General features: G+C 46.6%; 2 protein-coding genes across 9 annotated transcripts; one reads left to right on the top strand and one right to left on the bottom strand.

The window, feature by feature from the left end:
- Positions 1–1,189: 1,189 nt before the first annotated feature.
- Positions 1,190–5,316, bottom strand: LOC101465870 (uncharacterized). Of its 2 annotated transcripts, none has more exons than XM_004556852.4 (5): positions 4,777–5,316; positions 3,626–3,840; positions 2,800–2,917; positions 2,556–2,715; positions 1,190–2,313 (listed from the first exon to the last, which is right to left on the bottom strand). In XM_004556852.4, exons 1-5 carry the CDS (start codon positions 5,305–5,307, stop codon positions 2,300–2,302), a joined length of 1,038 nt encoding a protein of 345 aa, XP_004556909.2. In that variant the 5' UTR covers positions 5,308–5,316; the 3' UTR covers positions 1,190–2,299. The 2 variants fall into 2 exon arrangements, with proteins under 2 accessions (XP_004556909.2, XP_076745557.1); XM_076889442.1 differs by having other exon boundaries at positions 1,190–1,738.
- On the top strand, positions 5,054–20,215 carry uimc1 (ubiquitin interaction motif containing 1). 7 transcript variants are annotated; one of them, XR_001342382.3, is made up of 25 exons: positions 5,054–5,181; positions 5,544–5,681; positions 5,957–6,044; positions 7,427–7,536; positions 7,670–7,748; positions 7,868–7,989; positions 8,323–8,479; positions 8,555–8,709; positions 8,789–9,394; positions 9,606–9,648; positions 9,738–9,835; positions 9,973–10,091; positions 10,579–10,777; positions 11,429–11,533; positions 11,607–11,662; positions 11,774–11,943; positions 12,167–12,228; positions 12,951–13,041; positions 13,118–13,411; positions 14,346–14,421; positions 14,508–14,610; positions 17,802–17,845; positions 17,978–18,026; positions 19,698–19,731; positions 19,857–19,910. XR_001342382.3 is itself a non-coding variant. In XM_012920705.3 (24 exons), exons 4-24 carry the CDS (start codon positions 7,447–7,449, stop codon positions 20,023–20,025), a joined length of 2,877 nt encoding a protein of 958 aa, XP_012776159.3. In that variant the 5' UTR covers positions 5,054–5,181; positions 5,544–5,664; positions 5,957–6,035; positions 7,427–7,446; the 3' UTR covers positions 20,026–20,215. The 7 variants fall into 7 exon arrangements, 5 of the variants coding, with proteins under 5 accessions (XP_012776159.3, XP_004556907.3, XP_023011028.3 ...); XR_001342381.3 differs by having other exon boundaries at positions 17,799–17,845; XM_012920705.3 differs by lacking the exon at positions 17,802–17,845 and having other exon boundaries at positions 5,544–5,664; positions 5,957–6,035; positions 19,857–20,215.
- Positions 20,216–20,454: the final 239 nt, after the last annotated feature.

Raw genomic sequence — 20,454 nt, 5'->3', positions numbered from 1 at the left:
AGATGATTTTATATCATTCATGAGGGATACATGTGAGATGTGGTTCACATATTATAGGCCAACAAGTTACTTATAGCAGCTTACATAACAGAAATCACATAGAAATGATACTGCTGAGCCTAAAGAGACGAGTTTTGATAATGTAAGGAGTAGAAAGTAAAAAGTAGTCCAAAAAATAAATACTTAAGTACAGATACCAGAAAATTCTACTTAAGTACAGTAATAAAGTATTTGTACTTCATTACTTCCCACCTCTGCTGACCCCTACATGGCTCTTTGATACACACAACACAACATCTGAGCACAGAAGACGTCCTCATTCTTCTTCTCTCGTGTTAACGAGGCAGTGACAAGAAGAACCACACAGGTCCAGAGTCTCATGGAGTTCGTTTATCTCTCATTGCTGCTTTGGAGGCTGGTGGATGTTTGCATTGATCTCTTGGGTGGAGCATCATTCGACCACGCTGTCACCATCTCAAGGTTGTTATTTGTTAAACACTGCCTCTCCCACCAGCTGCATTTCTTGACAGTTTCTCGAGCTCGCCTCACCTGCAGCTGCAGATCCCCTGATAAGAGTTTTTCAGGCTCTTTTTCTACTTTTCTTTGTTCTTCTCACCAGGTTTAAACTGCAGTTCGGACTCAAATCAGCAACAAACCCACAAATTCTGACTCATTCACAAACTCAGCTTTTATAGTATTACACATATTACTGGCCCAACAGACACACAGTATGTGTGCTGAGGGCAGACAAACTTCAAACTACAACAATGACAATGTGACCTGACCTCACTGATGGAGCCCCACCTGCTGCTGGGATCCACGATTCTCTTTAAACCAACCTAATGACTGATGGTAGATTTTTGCTTCAGCTGCTGCTCGAGCTGCACTCTGCTCCTCCTGCCGTCGACCTCCAGCGCTCAGAGATCAGGTAGGTCGTTCCTCCCAGTCACAGCCCGGTCCCCACTATGAGCACCTTCCAGGAGCCAGAGAAGGGTGGTGCTCTTAACTATGTGTGGTAAACCCACAAGAGGCTCTGACAAGCCCCGCCCACAGGTCCAACTTCAAGGTGGGGTCAATCAAATTAGATTAATATGTCTCAGAGCTTTTCAATATTATTCTAGAAATATAAATAAACTAATCTTTGTGTTTATAATTAATTGTACGATTGTTCTCTTAATAAATACACAAATTCAGATTCAAAAGAACTTTATTGTCTTATTGTATAAAAAGGTAGAAATGTGTATGAAATTCAGGCACATGAACACACTGCATAAAAACACATAATCATACATGTTCATCCCCACAGGGACATAATTATGTATCTGTGGTATTACAGGAAGTCGTATATCTGAAATCAACTAATAAAATGCAAAAGCGAAGCATGTGAAGCAGTTTTTCTGTCTCCGCCCCTCCACTGTTACATGTATAACCTCCACCGTGATGGAGCATAGAAGTGGAGAAACCCCACCCACATGAACCAGTGTCGTTTTTACACGTAACAGACGACCAATCAAAGAAGCTGTTTAAATTGTATCTTCAGACACTTTGTTACCAGCAGTCTGGAAAGCATCTGATTGGCCAGAGTCTCAGTTTTCAGCACGACAACGATCCCAAACACACCGTCAGTCATGGATCGGCCTCCTCAGAGGAAACATCAGCATTTCCAAAGCAGTGTGAGATCATCGTTGTATTTCTTTAGCACCAAATCACAACAACAGTAACCTCGAGGTGTTTCACACTGCAAGGAAAAACCCCACAGTGATACTGAGAAACCCCAACAATCACATATCACATGACAAAAGGCAGAAACATACAAAGAAGAGCTCTGAATGAATTCAGGAAGCCTGGAGAAGGATTCCTGAGAATAAAGGTGGTCACCCTAAATTTCACACAGCACCCATAAGAATAACTACAGTAACAGTCGTAATAATAATAATACTGTATATAGCTTTACTTTCTGAAATGTCTTCTAATCTTAAATTTGCAGACTGGTCTCCTGCAGACAGGACAGAGTGACAACGTCCAGTGTTGCTGATGATTTGACAGTGACAGTGCGCTCACACAGAGGCGCTGATGCTTCAGCAGCGCGGCTTATCGTTGACAGCATCAATAAGACTTTAAGCAGCTCTCTCACTAGTTTGCTTCTTATCGAGGTGCCTCAAGCTTTTTGCACAGCAGTGTGTACGTTTGGTCTCTTTAAAAAAGGAAAAAGGAAAAGTTTGCAGAAGTTAAACCCGATCGTTGTCTCACAGCACCGAGTCTTGAGGCCTCTTTAACACTGCTGTGGGGTTTTCTTCCCCTAAAGAGAGAGACCTGTGAGAAGGAGAGAGGCAGAGGAGGAACTGAGATGGAGGAAAGATGAAGCCAACGCTCCAGGAGGGAAAACTGCAGTTCCTCTAGCGACCACTAGAGGCTGGTTCAGTCCCCATAGACTCCAATGGTAAAATGTTCCAGCAGAAATAAACAGGCTGCCTGACGTGATAAAAACTATGTGGAGTTGAGTTTCTGTCATATAACTTTAAGGTTTGTAACTGAGAGTTTTATTGATTTATTACCTGCAAAGTTCTTCTCCAGTGACGACTCGGGCCACAGACTTTCGATAACGCTCTGAGCTTCCTCACAATCATCAAAGTAGAATTTCGGTGCGATGGTCACGTCGTCTCGCTCACAGAACTTGAGGTTCTGTCTCAGTCGATCGGAGTCGAACTTCAGCACCTGAAAAAGAAACAGAGGATAATTAACACGTCTGTGCAGCTGGATTTGTAGCAATGCTCGACGTGAAGATCTGAGTGAACGTACCTGTCCGCTCTCCACATGCAGGGCGAGGGCGACGTGATCCCAAACATAATACTGTGGGCAATCATCCAGCTCCCAGGCTTCCATCAGGTTGTCCTCAGGTCTGTAGTCCAGCTCATACCTGAGAGGAAGCAGCATCTGAATCAGCCCACAGAGGTTAAACTGCATCACTGCGCCTCACTGACGCTGCTCAGGTCAGCGCTGAAGTGTAAAGACACTCTGAGTGTCCTGAAGTCACGGCCTGGTTTCTGTTCAGCATCAGTGTTTGTCTCTCACTAACTCTGAACTACATCACAGTAAAACTGGACCCGTGTACTGTCTGTGGCTCAGGAACTAGGTCCTCCTTTCACCACCATCTTCTCACCGTGAGTCTATGTGTTAGTAAGTTTCATTAACGATAATAAAGTTATTTTACAAATTACAGACAAATCAGCTGATTCTGAATCTAGCAGCTGTTTTTTAAATGTGTTTAAACTTGGAGTGGCATGACATCATATACAAACACTGGTGTTCAGTAAACCAGTTTGAGATGATCTGGCCTGTGTGACATGGCGTGTTACTCTGCTGGAAGCAGCCAATCAGAAGATGGCACAGTGTGGTCGTGTGAGGACGGCTGTCTGGGAAACTCCCAGCAGATGAGCAGCTCCTGAAACACTCTGGGTCAGACCTTCCCCCTCCCATCCTGATGCTCAGCTTCAGTCGTTTTGATCACGTCTACATGTCTACATGCACTGAGCTGCTGCTCAGATGTTTGAGAAGGTGTATCTAATAAACTGGCAGTGAGTGTGTGGTTCGGTGGACTCCATGGAAATCTTTATGTGTTTCTTACCAGTGTGTCCCACACATGGCCTCTGGTCTCCAGATGAAGATGTTTTCTTCTCGTCTGTAAGCACAGACGGCGTTCGGGTCGTCATCGGGAAGCTCGGGGTACTCGGAGAAGCGCCCGTCATCGTGCGGTCTGTGGACCAGCACAGTATACACCACTTCCTGTTTGTACAGGGAGGTCTTGAACACTCGCAAGACGGGTGGAGCACCGAAGCAAAACTGGAGACAAATAAACAGGTTTCAGTGGAGGGAACACCACGCAGAGATGTGACAAGTGCTCAACTTAGAGCTCTTTGTTGGTGTCAGACTGTTTCGTGAAAGGCTGGTGACAGACTTATCTTTGCAGCACTGGTTCCTCCCATGTGTTTGGTGCTTTGTGGTCAGGTACAAGGACCAGACTGAGAATGAGTGAAAAAGCAGCCAATGTCTAAATAAAAGCTCTGAAAAGGCTTCAGGAAATCTGTAGGACTCTTCAGATATCACAATCAAGTCTGGCTGTTGGAAGCAAAATGTAAGGAAGACGTTTACTCACCTCTACACCGAGGTTATTACACGGTAATAAAACTACACCAAAATTAGACCTTATATACAACAAACTGAAACGGAACGAAATGAAATTTAATGAACATGAAAAACTAAAGTAAAATTAATTTACAAAGGAAATGTTTTTGTTTCATGATTTAATATTCTGGTAAAATCACAAACTGCCTGATCAGGTCAGATGGAAGTTTTTATGAGGCTTCTCCTCATATTTGAATATCTATGCAGATAAATTACATCTTCTCTGGTCTTTTCAATAAATACAATAATGAGTCACAAAGACTAAAACTGAGACCGAAACTAATAAAACTAAATGAAAACGAAACATTTTCAAACTATAAAAACTAAACTGAGACCAGCAAACTGAACTGGAGACTTCCTGAAACTGAAATGATTTAAAAACAAAAAAGTCTAAACTAAATCAAATTTTTTTAAACTGCAATAACGTGGTCAGCAGAGTTTTGAGGGGCTGTGTGCTGGATGAACTGAACACTTGTGAATAAATAAAATTCAGTTTGTAATGAGTCAGCAGGCGTCTCATCAGTGTCTGCTGTAATAAAACAGCATTATCAAAGGTTAGTAAGTGTTTCAAATTTAAACTGAAGGAGTCCGTACCTGCTCGCTGTAGGCCTCCAGCACCTCCTCCACCCTGAAGGTGAAGCGGTACGATCCATACCTGGACTTCTCACTGAAGGCTGGAGAGGAGGCGAACTTCCACAGGAACCTCTGCTGCCTCCGGGCCTGCTCCTTGGTCCGGTATGGGAAGGTCTTCTTCAGGAGCCTCCTCTCAGCTGACCGGATCTCCTCTGGTCCAACAGCCAGACTCCACCACACCAGGGACGGCTCTTCAGGGTCCTTGACGCCTCCGTGTGGATCCTTGAAGCCTCCATCCTTCGAGATCCAGCACAGTGACCCTCTCTCTGTGTCGTGTTTCACATGAGACACGTGAAACTCCGGCCGGGGGTACGGAGGGATGTATTTTTTATTTTTGAACAGGTATTTTTTCCTTTTCGTATCCAGGTAGGAATGTCGAGCTTTCGATTTCAGCTCTTTCAGCTTTAAGTGTTCACCCCTTACAAAATATTCTCTATAGTCTCTGCGGTTTTTTCGCGTCTCCATGATTAGATGAAGGATGGTGGCGATCATAAAAACTGTAAGGACCACGCCCAGTAACTGAAGCTGGTTACCAAGAAATGAAAGTTAATTTTTACAGGTTTAAGGGGAAGTTCAAGAGTTTATCAAGCATTTCATCTTGCGAACAGACAAACAGACACTCATTTTAATTTTAATATACATTTTTCTTCTTTTTATGTTATATTTATTTATTTATTGTTAATTCGTTTATTGTCACAAATCAACTCTAATTAGAATTCTGACATCAGGAACACGAGGTGAGGAATCTGTGTTCACCGACAGTCCGTGAAGGCATCGTGGACAGCGGCGGCCCCGCCGACGTCGCAGTCACATGACGAGGTGGACAGAAACAAACATGGCGCCGCGAAAGTAAGGAAAAGTGCTGGGTGAGTGTTTGTGAGCGGAGCGCTGGCCTTCAACCGCCGCCTCAGCCGCTCGGAGTGCCGGGCAGGAGCGGCAGGCCGACCCGCTCTCTAGCGTCACGCTTTAGTTGCGGGAAAACCGAAAAGCGCCAACTTTTAACGGCCTCTTTTCGCTGACTCGTGTGGTCAGCTTGTTTCCATATCAACCGCTGCCCTCGCGCCGTGTGAGCTAACGTTACGTCCAGTGTGCGATGTTTCAGGCCGCTCACGCGCCTTTGTTTGTCTTTGTGTTAACGCAGAGGGCAGTTTGTTCAGGCCCCACCGCAGGACAGATGAGAGGAGGGAGGAGAAGAGGAGGAGGAGACCCACCATCATCAGGTGAAGCAGGTAGTAGGCGTGGCCTGAGGGCTGTCATTCATTCTGCTGTTTGTTATTAAAGACGGAAACAAGCGGTTCGAAGGATTAAAGCTTCGTGTTTTGGGGGTGAACTGACCCTTTAAATAATCCCGCTGAGCAATCACAAACTTAAATTATTTAATCGTGACCATCAAAGCAAACTTCAGACTCGTATCACACATTCATGCTTGTTTTCTCAGCTGCTGTGCAAAAGTCTTGAGCCACCACTCATAATTATTTGGGATTTTACTCCATTGGGGACTTTTCTTTACATTTAAAATCAAAAAATGTGGAAGGAAAAAACAAAGTTTGGGGTATGGAAAGTATGTTTGAACCAGGAAGGTGATTCCCAAAGATCTATTAGCTGAAACTAGGTATATCTCAGCATGGTGTGCTGTGTGTTTTTAACAAAGAGGAGGAAGCTAGACGAGTGGAGGACAGAAGAAGTGAGAGGTGTTAACAGCAGGTGACAGTCATGTCCTTCAGAGAGAAGACCTGAGAGTTCACTGAAGCCTCATCAGGAGTGGTCTCAGGGGAAGGATGGCTCTCAGGAAGCCATTCTTAAAGAAGGGAAACAGGTATGCCTCATCACACCTGAACTGGATTTAACATTAATGGACACAGGTCTGGTAGAGCAACCAATCAAAATCATGGTCCGAATGTGTGGAGGAGGTCAGGAGGGAGCTACAACAGCGAGTGTCTACAGCAAAACATGGTGGAGGCTGTGTCGTGGTCTCTGCTGTCCTTCAATCAGTGTGTTGATCTCATCGAAACTGAATTATCAACTCTATGAAAGTGCGGTCAGATTTCCACACGCCATCAGTACCGTCTGGAAACATCTGACTGGCAGCAGCTTCGTTTTTCAGCATGAGGCTGATGCCAAACACACTGCCAGTGCAGGAGAAGCCTGAGGAACACCATCAGTCACAGATTGGCCTCGACAGAGCCCGGACCTCAACATCCCTGAAGCAGAGTGAGATCATTCTGATGGAGAACAGGACAAAAAACAGAAACATCCAAAGAAGAGCTTTGAATGTCCCTCAGGACGCTTGGAGAATCATTTCTGAAGATTCCTCAGAGAGTTCGGACTGTGCTGGAGGATGAAGTGATCCGACCAATTATCGACTTCACCAATCCAATGATGATTGGAGCAGAAGACAATGGTTGGGTGGATCCTAATGTTACGGACTGTGGTGATATTTGAGATCAGAAACGACGTGTTAATAAAACCCTGTTTGGAGCTCGGCAGCCACATGTTTTATTACGTGTTTATGGAAGCAGTGGATCTAAAGATGATTACTAATAACTTTAACTCAATGATTTTACGGCTGGTTGGTTTATTATTTAGAGTTTTGTGTGTCTGCTGGCTGCAGTTACTCAGGAATAGAGCAAGATGGCGCTGAGGAAGCAAAAGCTCATCGACGTGGCCTCTGAGAACCAGAAGGAGGAGGACTCGCAGGAGGACGAAGCTGCAGACGAGCAGGTGAAGAAACGCGAGCGTCCTGAATGAACATGAGGTCGCTCTCGTGGAACCAGGATCAGTAAAATCTGACTGATAATCTGGCAGCCGCATGAAAAACAACATCAGAACTGTTTGTCCTTTTTTGTCTCTGCAGGACGAGCTCTCGGCGTCGCTGCTCGCCACGTCAATGGCGAGGGAGAAACGGCAGAGGGAGAGCAAATCCAAACCTAAAGGTGCAGAAGCATGGAGGTGGAATCAGGGCATTTCGGGAGGTTCAAGAACTGCTGAACCTGTTTCATTTTGAGGGTGTAAGCAGGACTTTGGTGATGAAGCTCTGTGTGTGTGTTTGCAGAGATGTCCGAGGAGGAGATGATGGACTTGGCTCTGCGCCTGAGCGAACAGGAAGCGAGCGCCACGGCACTCAGACGGCAGCAAGAGGAGGAGGAGGCCATGATGAGGGCCATCAAGGAGAGCGTGAGTACAGAGCTGGAGCAGGCGTGCACGCATCTGGGTTTTATTTCTGTCCTGTTTACCTGTCGATCAGCAGCTGATGGCAGTTTGCACCAATCAGGGCCTCTCTGCAGAGCGCCCGCTCTTCTTCTCTAAGACGATGTTACAGATCTGCGTGAATCCTGACATTAGCATGGTTTACTTTTATGCGCTTCTGAGAGTTTCATTCATGTTCTTTAAAGTTAGCTAAAAGCTACAGAACAGCACAGATTACAATGCTAATCTTAGTAAATAAACAAATCAGAGCAAACAGACAAATGAATGCAGAGAAAGATGTTCCTGCTTTTCCTCTCACAGATGGTCGGCCAGACGCAGGCATGCCGGACCCCCAAGAGTCCATCTCAGCCCGCCGACGTTTCCCTCAGGCTCTGCTCCCGCCGCAAACTAGCGTACTCGAACGGGAAGACAACGCTCGCCATCGATCGAGGAGCCTCAGAGGACGGCTGCCTTCAAGGTAACACCGGCGTCCATCTGAGGTCAGACTTCACACCAGGAAATAAATATGAAAGGCACTGTTTCTTTGTTCCAGCAGGATCTGGAGACGGTGACAACGGGAATTTAAAGAGGAAGAGGAAAGCGGGGAGTCCTCTGCCGGAGATGCCAGACTTGTCGCAGACTCAGGTCTACTCTCAGGCGTCTCCCTGCAGCTCCGAGTCTCTGCCGGCTCTCCCCGACTCGCCGCAGGTTCGTCATCGTCTGCGATCTGCAGGAAAACGTGCGTCAGAAAAGTCGTTTAAAGGTTCATCTCTTTGTTTCCTCCCAGAGCTCCGACTCCACGCAGATCCAGGACTCACAGCTGCATCAGTCTCCCGTCTTTCCACTGACGGGCTGCCGGGCGGAGGTCCGCATCGGCCGGCTGAGCCAGGACCTGCTGGACACCTGCAGGAGCTCCGGGTTCGTGCTGTGCTCTCAGAATGGTTCGAACGCCACCCAAAAGTCCCGTCGTCCCGAGAGCCCGACGTTCCCTAAAAGTGACGTCGCCTCATGTCCCAAAAGCCCCGCCCTGTCTGGCACAGATCCCGACAACAGCGACGAGATTGAGCCGAGCCCCGAGTGCGCTAAAAGCCCCGTGTTTGGCAGGAATGCTCAGCACGAGAGGTCGCCGAGCGCCCGCAGACCTCGAGACGCCATGCGCAGCCAAGACGGTGAAAACTCAGGATTCACGTTTTCTTCTCAGGACAGTTTAACCCCCTCCGTGAGACCCACGTCCCCCGTGTTCCCACGAAGCCCCGGCATTCCTCCATCAGAACGGTTAGCATTCCCAGAAAGTCCCAATAGAGGACAGGCCGAGCCGAGCCACGCCCACTCTGAGAGCCCCGTTTTCGGACTGCAGCAGCAGAGGTGCGAGAGTCCTCCAGCCAACAGGAAGGTGAGCTCAGAGGTCGCAGTGCTGCATGCAGGGTCAGAGCGCGCTTTCCCCCAGAAAGCCGAACGCTCGATACATTTACGTGGATTCTCTGAAAGCGTCACGATGAGACGCTCGATCGTGTGCCTCACTGGTCCACACTGGGCACTCAGTTATTTGATGTTTATGTGACTTTTCAGACTCTTTTCTCTATTTTCGTTGCTCTTTATTGCAGGACGGTCAGAGTCGATTGGACGGGCTGAAAGCGTCCGAGTCAGGTAGGAAGGTCGCTCGCTCTGCTTTCGGACTGTGTGGACTGTGTCTGTTTTTATTGACGGTGTTTTTATTCTGGATTTCCTCGATGCAGACGAGCTGAGCGGGCGGGCCAAAGCCCCGAACCCGGCCGAGAGTCAGCTGACCAGCGATATGACGCTAGTCTGGTCTGACGGGGACGAGGACGTCACGGTACACAGCTGATCATTTTACTACAAGAACACAGCTCAGCTTGTCCACACAGACTGCAGATGAAGACGGGGCGATGTCTTCATCTCTGTCACATCATCTTAAAAATGTCGTTTTTTGCTTTTTTGTTTTTCCTGCAGCCGACCGGCTCTCCCAGCCCCGTCTTCCCAGAGGAGACGTCAGTTCATCAGGCGGAGAGCCCGGCGGCCTCCCTGAACCACGTGGCTGCTGCTTCAGGGGCGACTGGATCAAACTGCAGGTACGAAACCTCACGTGTCAGCTGTCAGGCTCACGAGACTCTGGTGAGTAAAAGATGAGGGGAGCGGGATGTTCACCTGTTTCTCTTTTTCAACCCTGAAATAACATTCACCGGTCTCACAGCCTACGTTACACCCACCCTCAGTCACCTGAGGTGGTTCATGCTCGTCCCAGCGCCTCCTCCCTGTCGAGGTTATCCAGGCAGATCCAGCTGGGCGATGTTATAAGTCTTTCATGGCCTAGAAATACCCTGAGGTCCCCCGAGAGGGACTGGGAAGCTTTGCTTGAACGGACAGATAGATGGAAGTGTTTCCTTAGAAACAAAGAAGGCGTGGCCTGAATACAGTCAGTAAACACGTGTCTGTGGGTTTTGTGCACGTTACTTGAATCCAGCTGTAACGTTTGTGCACACACAGACAGGACAGTGAAGTCCTGCTGCCGAACGAATCATGCAAACCAGTTTCCGTCTTCTCTCTGTCTGTTTGCAGCCTGCGTCCTCAGAGCAGCTCCAACAGACAAACTTCGCCTGAAACTTCTTCCAAGTCCGGCACAGAGGAGCCGCGGCCTGATCGCAGCAGGACGCTCTCCTCTGTCGGCTCTGGAGAGTCCGCCGACTCCACCACGGTTCACTACTACTGGGGCGTTCCCTTCTGCCCGCGAGGCCTCGACCCAGACACGTACACGCAGGTGGTCACGCTACAGATTACGATAATTTATAACGGACTCGTTTACACGTTTACAGCACATCATGGTTCTGACATCAGGACGAGGCTTCGCTGCTTTCTTTTACTTCATGCATGAAATTCTGCAAAAATAATTAGTGACTCTTTCAGTAATTAAATGTAGTTTTGGTCTTAGATGTGACAGAAGTCAACATGGCCGACGTTTCAAATGTGAAGTCAGCGTGTCTACAAATAATCCCTGAAATGTTTACACAGTTTTTTTTCTACTTGTGGAACTTTATGATGTCACAGAGGGGGGGTATGGCTATTGTCAGTCAGAGAAGCCCCGCCACCTGCTGTTTACGAGGGACAGCCAATCAGAACAAAGTCATAAAAGGCGGAGACAGAGGATGAGCCGAGAGGCTGCAGAAGCCCCTGTTTAGGATAAAGAAGGATTATTTTCAGCTGTAAATCATGCAAAGCAGCTTTAATGAAGTCCAGGGATTGTTTCAAATTTATTTTATTGTGTAAAATAAATTTGTTTGTTTTTATTCTTAAAAATGTCAAAATCAAATCTGAGTCACTGTGAAATCAGTAACGTGATGCGTGTGTGACGGAGAATGTTGACCCGAGTATCATAAGCGTGTGTTCACTCGTCCTTCCTGTCGCCGCTCAGGTGATCGTGGCTCAGATGGAGGTTTACGAGAAGACTCTGAAACGGGCTCAGCGGCGTCTGCTGAGGAAGGCGGAGTGGGGCGAGGCCGTCCTGCCGCAAACGGAGGTACAAAAATGTCTCAGAAGATTACGTTTGTTTGCTTCTGTTCCAGATGTTTGAACACGTGTGATGTTTTTAGGAATCGCCGTTGCACGAGTTGCCCGCTGGATCGCCTCAGCGTCACGCCGCTCGCAGGTAAAACTCTGCTCTCGGCCGTGAAGCGGCGTCTGCTTCGTGTTTGGAGGTTAAAGGAGATTTCCGTCTGATCTGACGAGGAACGTTCGATTTGTTCAAACTGGCTTTCAGACGAGGTCTCAGGCTGAGGAGCAAAACTCAGGATGAAGCTGCTGATACTCCGACAACGGAGGAGAAGGAGGAGGAAGAGGAGCAAACGAAGACGGAAAACAAAGAGGAGGACGGGAAGAAGGATGGAGACGAAGAACCGATGGACGCTGAGGACTGTGAGGTTTGTCCAGGTAAGGATTTTGTCTCCGCTGTCCTCACGCCTGAGTTCAACGTTTTTCTTCAGACTAGAAGAAACTCATCAGATTGTCTCTAATCAGGAAGTTGAGACGCCGAGGCTGATGTGAGTGTAAAGGACCTGAATGCAGTGAGAGGAGTGAACAATGATGCTGTGATATGTTTGTGTGTTTTTATTATCTGTGTTTTCCAATAACGTTATTCTTCATGTGACCTCAGAGACGCAGCTGAGCGGCGACAGCAGTCAGGACGTGACGCTGGTGTGTGACGCAGAAGATCAGGTGAGTCTGCTCAGGTGTGCGGGAGAAACTCGCAGACAGGAAGTCAGGAGGTTAACTGCAGGTCCCAACTGACTCCTCCTCCACCCGGGAGCAGCTGGCGGTCCTCGCTCTGCTCAGCCTCCGGTTCGTCGCGTGCAGGACCTGCAGAGCAGACTGGGACCGCCGTCAGCGGCTCCTCTCCATCACGGTGGAGTTTGAGTCTGACAGGAAGGACTGCTTTCAACTGATTAGCAGCAACTAGACTTTCAAAATAAGAGTGTGGAGCTTGTCTGCTAGTAAATGGATGGTGTTAGAGAAGATACCTGCAGCACCGTCACAGTGACGATTTCATTGATGAACGTCGCCGTGTGTGTGTGTGTGTGTGTGTGTGTGTGTGTGTGTGTGTGTGTGTGTGTGTGTGTGTGTGTGTGTTCATCCTTTATATCTGAGCTCATGTGTTCTGATCTAACTGCGTTAAAGCTGATTGGCCGACTCTGACAGGAACTGGTCCTGAGTTTCCAGGGCAGCACGGTGCTGCAGTGGTTAGCACTGATGCATCACGTTGTGGATGTTCTAGGTTCAAGTCCACAGGTCAGCACCACCTCTGCATGTTCTCTTCCTCAGAGACACGAGACCCTGAACTGTACAAGCAGCAGGTGGAGGTGCTGGGTGGGTTTGTGTGTGGCAGCAGTCAGTAAATAATGTGTTAAAGTGCTGAAATAATGTGAAAAGTTTGTCCGCAGCCTGCAGCTAAAACTCCGGAGATTCAGATGATCCTTCACGCTGATCCTCCCTCCAGGAGCGAGCCACAGGTGGAGGAGGTGGAGGCCGACGGTAATCAGACAGAAAAGCTTCATTTTCACCCTCCATGCTGCGTGTTTAAGAAGCTGAAGCTGTCATTTATCCTCAGCTCCAACAGGTGAACAGATGGAGGCGGACGTCCCCGTCAGGAGCAGCGAGGGCGGCGCCGGTCAGCCTGCGAGCAGGGAGGAGGTGCAGGAGGACGGAGGGGATCCAGATGTGGAGGAGATAAAGGACCAAGCGCCGGAGCCGGCCGTCGTCCCCCGCAGCCCCGAGACCGCCGTCGACTGCCCGCTCTGCCAAGCGTCCTTCCCCGCGAGCAGGATCGAGATGCACGCCGCGTACTGCGACGGCGAGGTAGCAGTCGTGGAGGAGAGGAGGCCCAAGGTCGACTACATACAAGGTGAGTTGTTTTTTTTAAAAATCCGCAGAGTTCATCAGGAACTTTAATCGTTCAAACGCAGCGAGCGGCTCGAAAAAGGAGAAACAAGAACAGCTCAGAGAAATCTGCGATGAAAGAAAACACAGAAGAAGAAAAACAACAAAGACGTCAAAGAACAAAATGATAAAACACTGCTGAAGGTTCATAGATCGGAAAGATGCTTTAACTGTCACACATGCACTGTAGATGACAGAGGATGGTTTATTTTGTCTTACAGCAGCCACAGAGTAACTCAGTAACATAAGTTACATAATAGGAAAAAAGAAGGAATGAAGGAGTAATAGAAATGAAATAAATCATAGAATAAAGAAGCTTTTATATAATAGTGAAGTTCCACTGTTGTTCAGCAAGCTGCGATCATAAACCCGAGCTTCCATGATCGGGACGTTTGTTTTGGTTTGTCGTCATCGTGGAAATCTTTCGGACATGTTCTGAAGCAAAACCTTTCCTCTGTGCTGCGTCTCGTATATCCGAGCCGATCGCGGCTCTGCTGGAAGCTGCACTGTGCAGTCACACTCGTCCTGTGTGATGGTTTTAAATGATGATTCATTCTGCGTCAGCCAAATATATAAAGAACACAGTGCTTCACGTTTTGAATGAAATCGGAGTTCAGGCTGTGTCAAACTCGGGCGTGGCGAGCGTGGGCGTTAGATTATCGGAGTAATTCACAGGTAGAAAATCAGTTCTCTCAAGATTTTTTTATTCCAAACCTTCACATTGAAGCTAGTTGGATGCTTTTCTGTATCAGTGTGTCCAATTTTAAACCTAACAGTGACAAAACGCTGCCACCCTCAGGCCAAACTGGGAATTACAACATGAGTCACCGGTGAGAGTCAGATGTGGCATTTTGTGGTTTGATTTGTGGTTTCAGTCGGAGCTTTGTTCTCCTCTTTAGTGTCACGGAAGACTCAGAGGAAGAGAACACACAGAGCGAACGCCGAAGACACAAATGAGGGCGCTGACGTTGGCAGGTAGGTGTGTCTGCGGCGATGTCTACATTAGCTGCAAGAGCTCTTTGTTTCCTGACTCGCTGCTTTCTTCTAAATTAATCCAACAGGAACCAGGAGAAGTGCTACATCTGTCAGAGAGCCGTGCCTCTGAAGGACTACAGCCGACACACCGAGCTCTGCATCCAGCGCCACGGATCCAAGACTGCAGCTGTAAGCCGGCGACGCTCTGAAACCACACACCTGTCTGCTTGTAGCTTAGACAGTCCACCAGTTTAGTCTGCAACAAACCGCGATCAGCCTTTTTTTCACTGTGTAAACTCAAATCTGTTTACAAAGAAAGAGCAGGCACATTTGAGCCGCTCGTTTCAGTGAAACTTTAGCTCGTCATCTTGGTTTGGTTTCGTGTTTTTACTCTGGACCCACTTGTTTTTAAATTTCTATAGTAAGTCATGGAAAACCAAACACTGTGCAGAGCAGGGCGATATGGCCAAAAATATTTATCACGATGTACATTTGAAAATTTGCATTATAAATGACGATATAATTGATGCGAGACAAAATACAGCCCCACAACTTTACTAGCGCAAAAAACACCCATTTATTTTCACTTAAACAAGCAGCTGTTTTTTATGTACATTAAAGCTATATAAAAATTTAACAGTGCAAATGCAAATTCCTTGCTGAAAGTTTAACCAAAAGGCATTTCCAGTGGAAATGGGCTGACATATCCTGAGCATAACCATGTATAATATCCACTGAAGTTAAAAAGAGGTGCTTTGCAACATTAAACTGCAGTGTGCCAAATAAAAAGCCAAATATGTATTTTTCAGACCATAAGGTGCACGGGATTATAAGACAACAAACCAGTCAGATAAATCAAACTTTATTAAACTCATTCTTCTTGCTTCCTCCACTTCTGTACCATTGATTCATTAATGCTGTATTCTATCACAGCGGCTCTATTCCCATGTTGTTGCAGTATATTAATGACTAACCTCGTATTGTGGATGGATTATCTCAGTTGTTCTCCTGACTGACTTTTGGTCCGTTTACAGCATCCTGCCATGCGACTGTATTTGTCTCTAACCATCAGGAACCCTCACGTTAACTTTTATTGAGTGGAAAAAGGTTAGCGTTCATCCTCCAGCTTCACTGTGTTTATGCTAACATAGCTGTGTCGCTAGCGATCACGTAGCACATCATTATATACCAGCTAGCCCAACTTCAGTAACCCTACAAACGTCACTGCTGTTTAGTTTCCTGTCTTCATTTATGTTGGAAGTGATAGCAGAGCTGTACGTTTGAATTTTTTCAGAAATCTCTCAGTCAGAACATGCAATATCATGCTTAGGTAACTAGCGAAACTAGCGAGCTAACTTCTGTTAACTTCCTGCTAACTTCTAACTCGTTAAATGTAATAAACTCTGTTTTCATGGATGCCTGGATGTTAAACTTCATAGTTACACCTGGTAAAGCAGCAATGCTGATCGTTTTATTAAAGATGAAAGAATTTAGACAGTTTTTAACGCTCAGTGATGCTGCAGTGATCGTTTGACTTTGGGACCTGAAGGGGACGGAGTTTAGGACCCAGATTACTCCCAGATTTACGAGCACCTTAGTCCGACAAATACGGCAATAGACCCTGTGCACGAGAAAACGCTAACTTCCTGGTTTGAGACCGGATGTGGGGTTGTACATTTCTGGTAGCTTTACTTTGCGGTCAATCGCTACTGCGAAGATATCCTCCAAAATCATGTCCAAAACTGGAAAACGGAAAGATGGCGTTAAGTTACAAAGAGCAGAAGGTGGGAACACTCACCACTGTTGTGTCATAAAAATCTAATGATCAGTTTTGATGTTTAAAGCGTTTAGATCGATCAGTTGTTTACATCACTCAACACAAGCAGAACTGCATTACTGCAGCAGAAGACACATCGTCCACATGCAGAAGCACATCTCTGTATAGAGACTGGTCTCATGATTTAAACAGGCAAATGTTCAGCATTCAAACTACAGGTGAAGAATAGTCAAACCAGATGTTTCCCGTTATGTCGAGATCAGCTCGTCAAGTACACACCTACACAGCATGTTAACAAACCGTGAAAAAAGCCACACAAAAAATGAATGATTGCTGGTAACGGTTTCTATACATTAGTATTTACGAAGGGTATGTTGTGACTTACCTTCAAAATTATAGTCGTCCCTCACTATAACGCGGTTCACCTTTCACCTCGCTGTTTCGCAGATTTTTTTAGTGCAAGTTTGCGCTTTTTTTTTTTTTTACATCACATTGTGTCCTGCGTCCTGATCACTGCTGACGATCTCCTCCGCCTCTCCTGTACAGTACAGAATCGCTGCATCGATGCTAGCAGTGTGACTCTGAAGTGCAGTGCTGTATGTCCACGATGTCCACCAAACGTTTTGCACCGTCAAAAATAAAATCGGCTCCTTGATTTCACCTCTCGCTGGTTATTTGTAGAACATAACACCCGCGATAAACGAGGGACAGCTGAGAAATATAACATTTGAATCCTTTTTCTCTTTTGCTCTGAGGCGCGGGGGAAAAATATCGACAAGTCGATGAACATCATTTACAGATATATTGGGTAAATGCCCGAGACATCTATAGAAATGTAAATCGCCGCTTGATTCATTCATTTGCTTAACTTGTTTTGGACCGTAAACCAGGCGCGAATAGGACACCGGAAACACAGCTCCCCACAGGAGTTTCCACACCGGACGTAGCATATGCTAACGTGCACATAGTCAATAACAACGGCCGCTTGCATGTTCTACAAAAAAAAAAAAAAGTTCTTTGGTGGGTATGTGACAGACAAACACCACCACTGAAGTGGGACCATCTTTACAAACCAATTCTGGATCATCCGTTTCACTCAACGATCCACCTTCTCCCTTCTCATTCTCCGTTACCACCGTGCTTTTTCGGCCATGTGCGCATGCGCGTTTTACCCATATTCTATCGTGATATTTCATTTTCTTATCGTTGCCTAACATTGTACCGATATTACCGTGAACGGTATAATATGGCCCAGCCCTACTACTGTGTTGTAGTGTGAGCGGTGAGGTCTTTATCAGCACTAAAACATGTAAAACATGAAAATACAGGACCAATTGGACCCTCTGGCAGCCCTGCTCTGGACCCCGGGCCTTATGTTTGACACCCCCCTTTGCCAGATGGCTTTGGCGGTGTAGATCCACAGGTGACAGTCTGACAGGAAGCAGGATGTTCGTAGCATTTTTCCAGGAGAAACATCAAGGAAAATGTGTAACAGCAGCAAGCTTTTATTTTGAAATCAGACACCTGTTGATCCTAAATTACAGCAGGCTTTTGTTTTGTTATTCCTAAACTTAGTTTTTATTGTTTTTTTGGTTAAAAGCAGAGCAGACGGAACAGGAGACAACAGACAGGGACATCATAGCTCAGGTGACGAAGAAGAGAAGCTGCTTGAAAAGCTGAAGAGTTTCATTCAAAGTGCCGACTGTTGGTGTTAAAAGAGTAAAAGTTCAGTAAAGAAACTTAAAGATGTTTAAAAGTTGTTGTTTTCTGATCTTGCAGAGGGGAAATCTGCTGCTGGCTCTGGATCAGACGGAGAGCAGAGACTCGGGTACGTCATCGTTGTTGCTCTTTGTTTTTCTTCCTCTGAAACACAAAAATCTGAATGATAAAAAAAAGCAAAGGCTGTATATAAAAGATGGATGTAGCCCCATTACGGTGGTTTGTCATTTGATGTCATTGTTTTTTAGGGGGTTTTCCTGAAGGCAGAATTTGCCAGGTTCAGATGAGAGCGCGGAGTGCTAAGCTATCGGCTAATGCTAGCTAGCTTTGTTAGCATGTATAATTGACTGCATGGTTGTATCACAGATACCTGCTAATAGTTGCTGAATAACAAATTTGAAATCACCATGTTTGTAGCACAGTCATTGGACGGTCTGAGGCAGCCATGTTTTTACAGCCACGCCCCCGATAAAGCAGCCTGCAGGAACGTTGCTGAATTTACTGTTCAATACGTAAAGTAAAGGTTTTTTTTATTCTGAGCAGTGATGAAGAAATCTTCTCATTTATCGATTTATCGTGTGATGCTGCTGATGTGATGTCAGAGAGCCCGAGGCTCCGCATGAGCGTTTGATTCAGTGGAAACGAGCTGACAAAGAAAAGACTGTCGGATCATTAGCTGTATGTATTATTGTTATTATTATGAGTTTATTTAGGTGATTTTCTTTAACTTACACAGAATAAAACAATGATGATAAAAAACAAAGAAAAAGTAAAATAGAGTAAACACTGATGAGACGTTCCTGTGAGCTCAAAGCTTCCAGCAGAGAGGTCTGTTTGAGACGGCTGCAGTTCCTCACGCTGACCACCAGAGGGCGTCTGACGCTCATATCTGTTTTTGCTTCCTCGTTTTTCTTTATGACAGCACTGTCAGCAGGTCAAAGGTCACACAAGTGACATGTGAAGGAGCATGCTCAAAAATAAAAGCCTCCGCCTGTGGACCTGATGGGAGAAAAATGCCAGAGTCCCGACTGCTCTCTGCAGATCACAGGAGCTAAATGAAAACCCAAAAGTCTGAGTCACAGTTAAACATCTTCAGCGACAACTCGCCGTGACCTTCGTGCAGAGCGGAGCGTCTCGCTGTCAGACTTTGTCTTTTGTTTCCGTTCTCACTGGAATTTGTTTTTCCGAGGCGAGGCCCGCGCCGGCCTTGGCCTTGTTGCAGTGTAGTCTAACGAGCTTAAAGGGAGGAAAACACGAGGAATGAGTCTCAGATGTCCACGATAAACGTGTCCAAAGCTCAGCGCTCAGGCTTCAGACTGGGATGGAGTCAAATTATAATCTCTTTATTTAACTTATTCACCAAACTGAGCCGCGCTTCACTGAGCAGTGATGAGCTGCTCGTCACGTTTCAGCAGCAGGACTCAGTTACAGCCCTCGTGTTTCACAGGCGTCCTAAATCAAACAGTCTGGCCTCCCGAAGGTTCACCGTGAAGAACTTTCTCACACATTTGAACCCTGAGATGAAGTTACTGAGTGGAGACTTTGATAGTTCTGGTATAAAGTCTTTTGTTATGATGATTATTGAGACTCTGATGTGACTGATTATAGATGAAGCTCCAGGTTTTGTTCTTCTGTTATCAACGTTCCCGTTTCTAAAAGTCAGGGACACGGGGTCGGGATGTTTCTAGAAACGGGGAAAGCTGTTGTCCTGCTGATGTGATGTCACCGCTGAATCAGGGTTCATAAAGTCACGTTTTCCTGCCTCGCTGTGTTTCTGCAGATGCTGGCCCGTCTGGATCCAAAGTCCTGCCCGGGTAAGGCGCCTTTAAAACAGCTCTGGGTTTGAAGTCCAGCTGTAAAGACACCTGAAATCTTCCTGCTACACCCTGTTTGCTCAAGTTTTAGACGCCTGAAATCTTCTCTGTCTTCATTCTTTCAGTGATGTCATCGATCTGCGGGATGATGATGATGACGAGGAGGAAGTGTCAGCATTCAGGGTCAGTAACTCTCCCATCAGGTCCTTCACACCCATCTCAGAAGCCGCCGACTGCCTTATCGACTTCAAGAAACAGCAGCGAGCCAAGAAGCCGTACCAAAGACGCCGATGAGGGCGGAGCCTTAACTGGAGCCCACAGCGGGCTGAAGGACATTTCTGCAGATCGAACTTTTGAGTGCTGAAAGTGCGTCGGGCTGACGCTGAAGATGTCTCAGTCTACCTCCTCATGAACATTTCCTTTATGTTACTGTAGCTTCGCTCAAACATGAAATGAAATTAAATGTTGGATTTTCTGCCTTTGATTTTCTGTCCCGTCGTCATGGATACTCGTGTGGAAACAGCGGGTTAGATGCGCTGAGGCGCTGCTCACTGCATTTACAGGTGAGGCCAAACCAAAGTACCTGCAGTTCCTCTAGTGGCCACATGAGGCGGCAGTGAGTCAGTCCCCATAAACTCTCACAGTACAGTCGAGTTTTCAGCTGATCGTTTCACTCGGTGTGCTTGTGTGCGCTGGCCTTCGGTGAACATTCTGCTCGCCGTG

This window comes from Maylandia zebra, linkage group LG10, assembly GCF_041146795.1.
Source record: "Maylandia zebra isolate NMK-2024a linkage group LG10, Mzebra_GT3a, whole genome shotgun sequence".
NCBI classification, from domain to species: domain Eukaryota; kingdom Metazoa; phylum Chordata; class Actinopteri; order Cichliformes; family Cichlidae; genus Maylandia; species Maylandia zebra.
The sequence above is the reverse complement of the archived record's forward strand: the minus strand, read 5'-3'. Positions and strand labels throughout refer to the sequence as shown.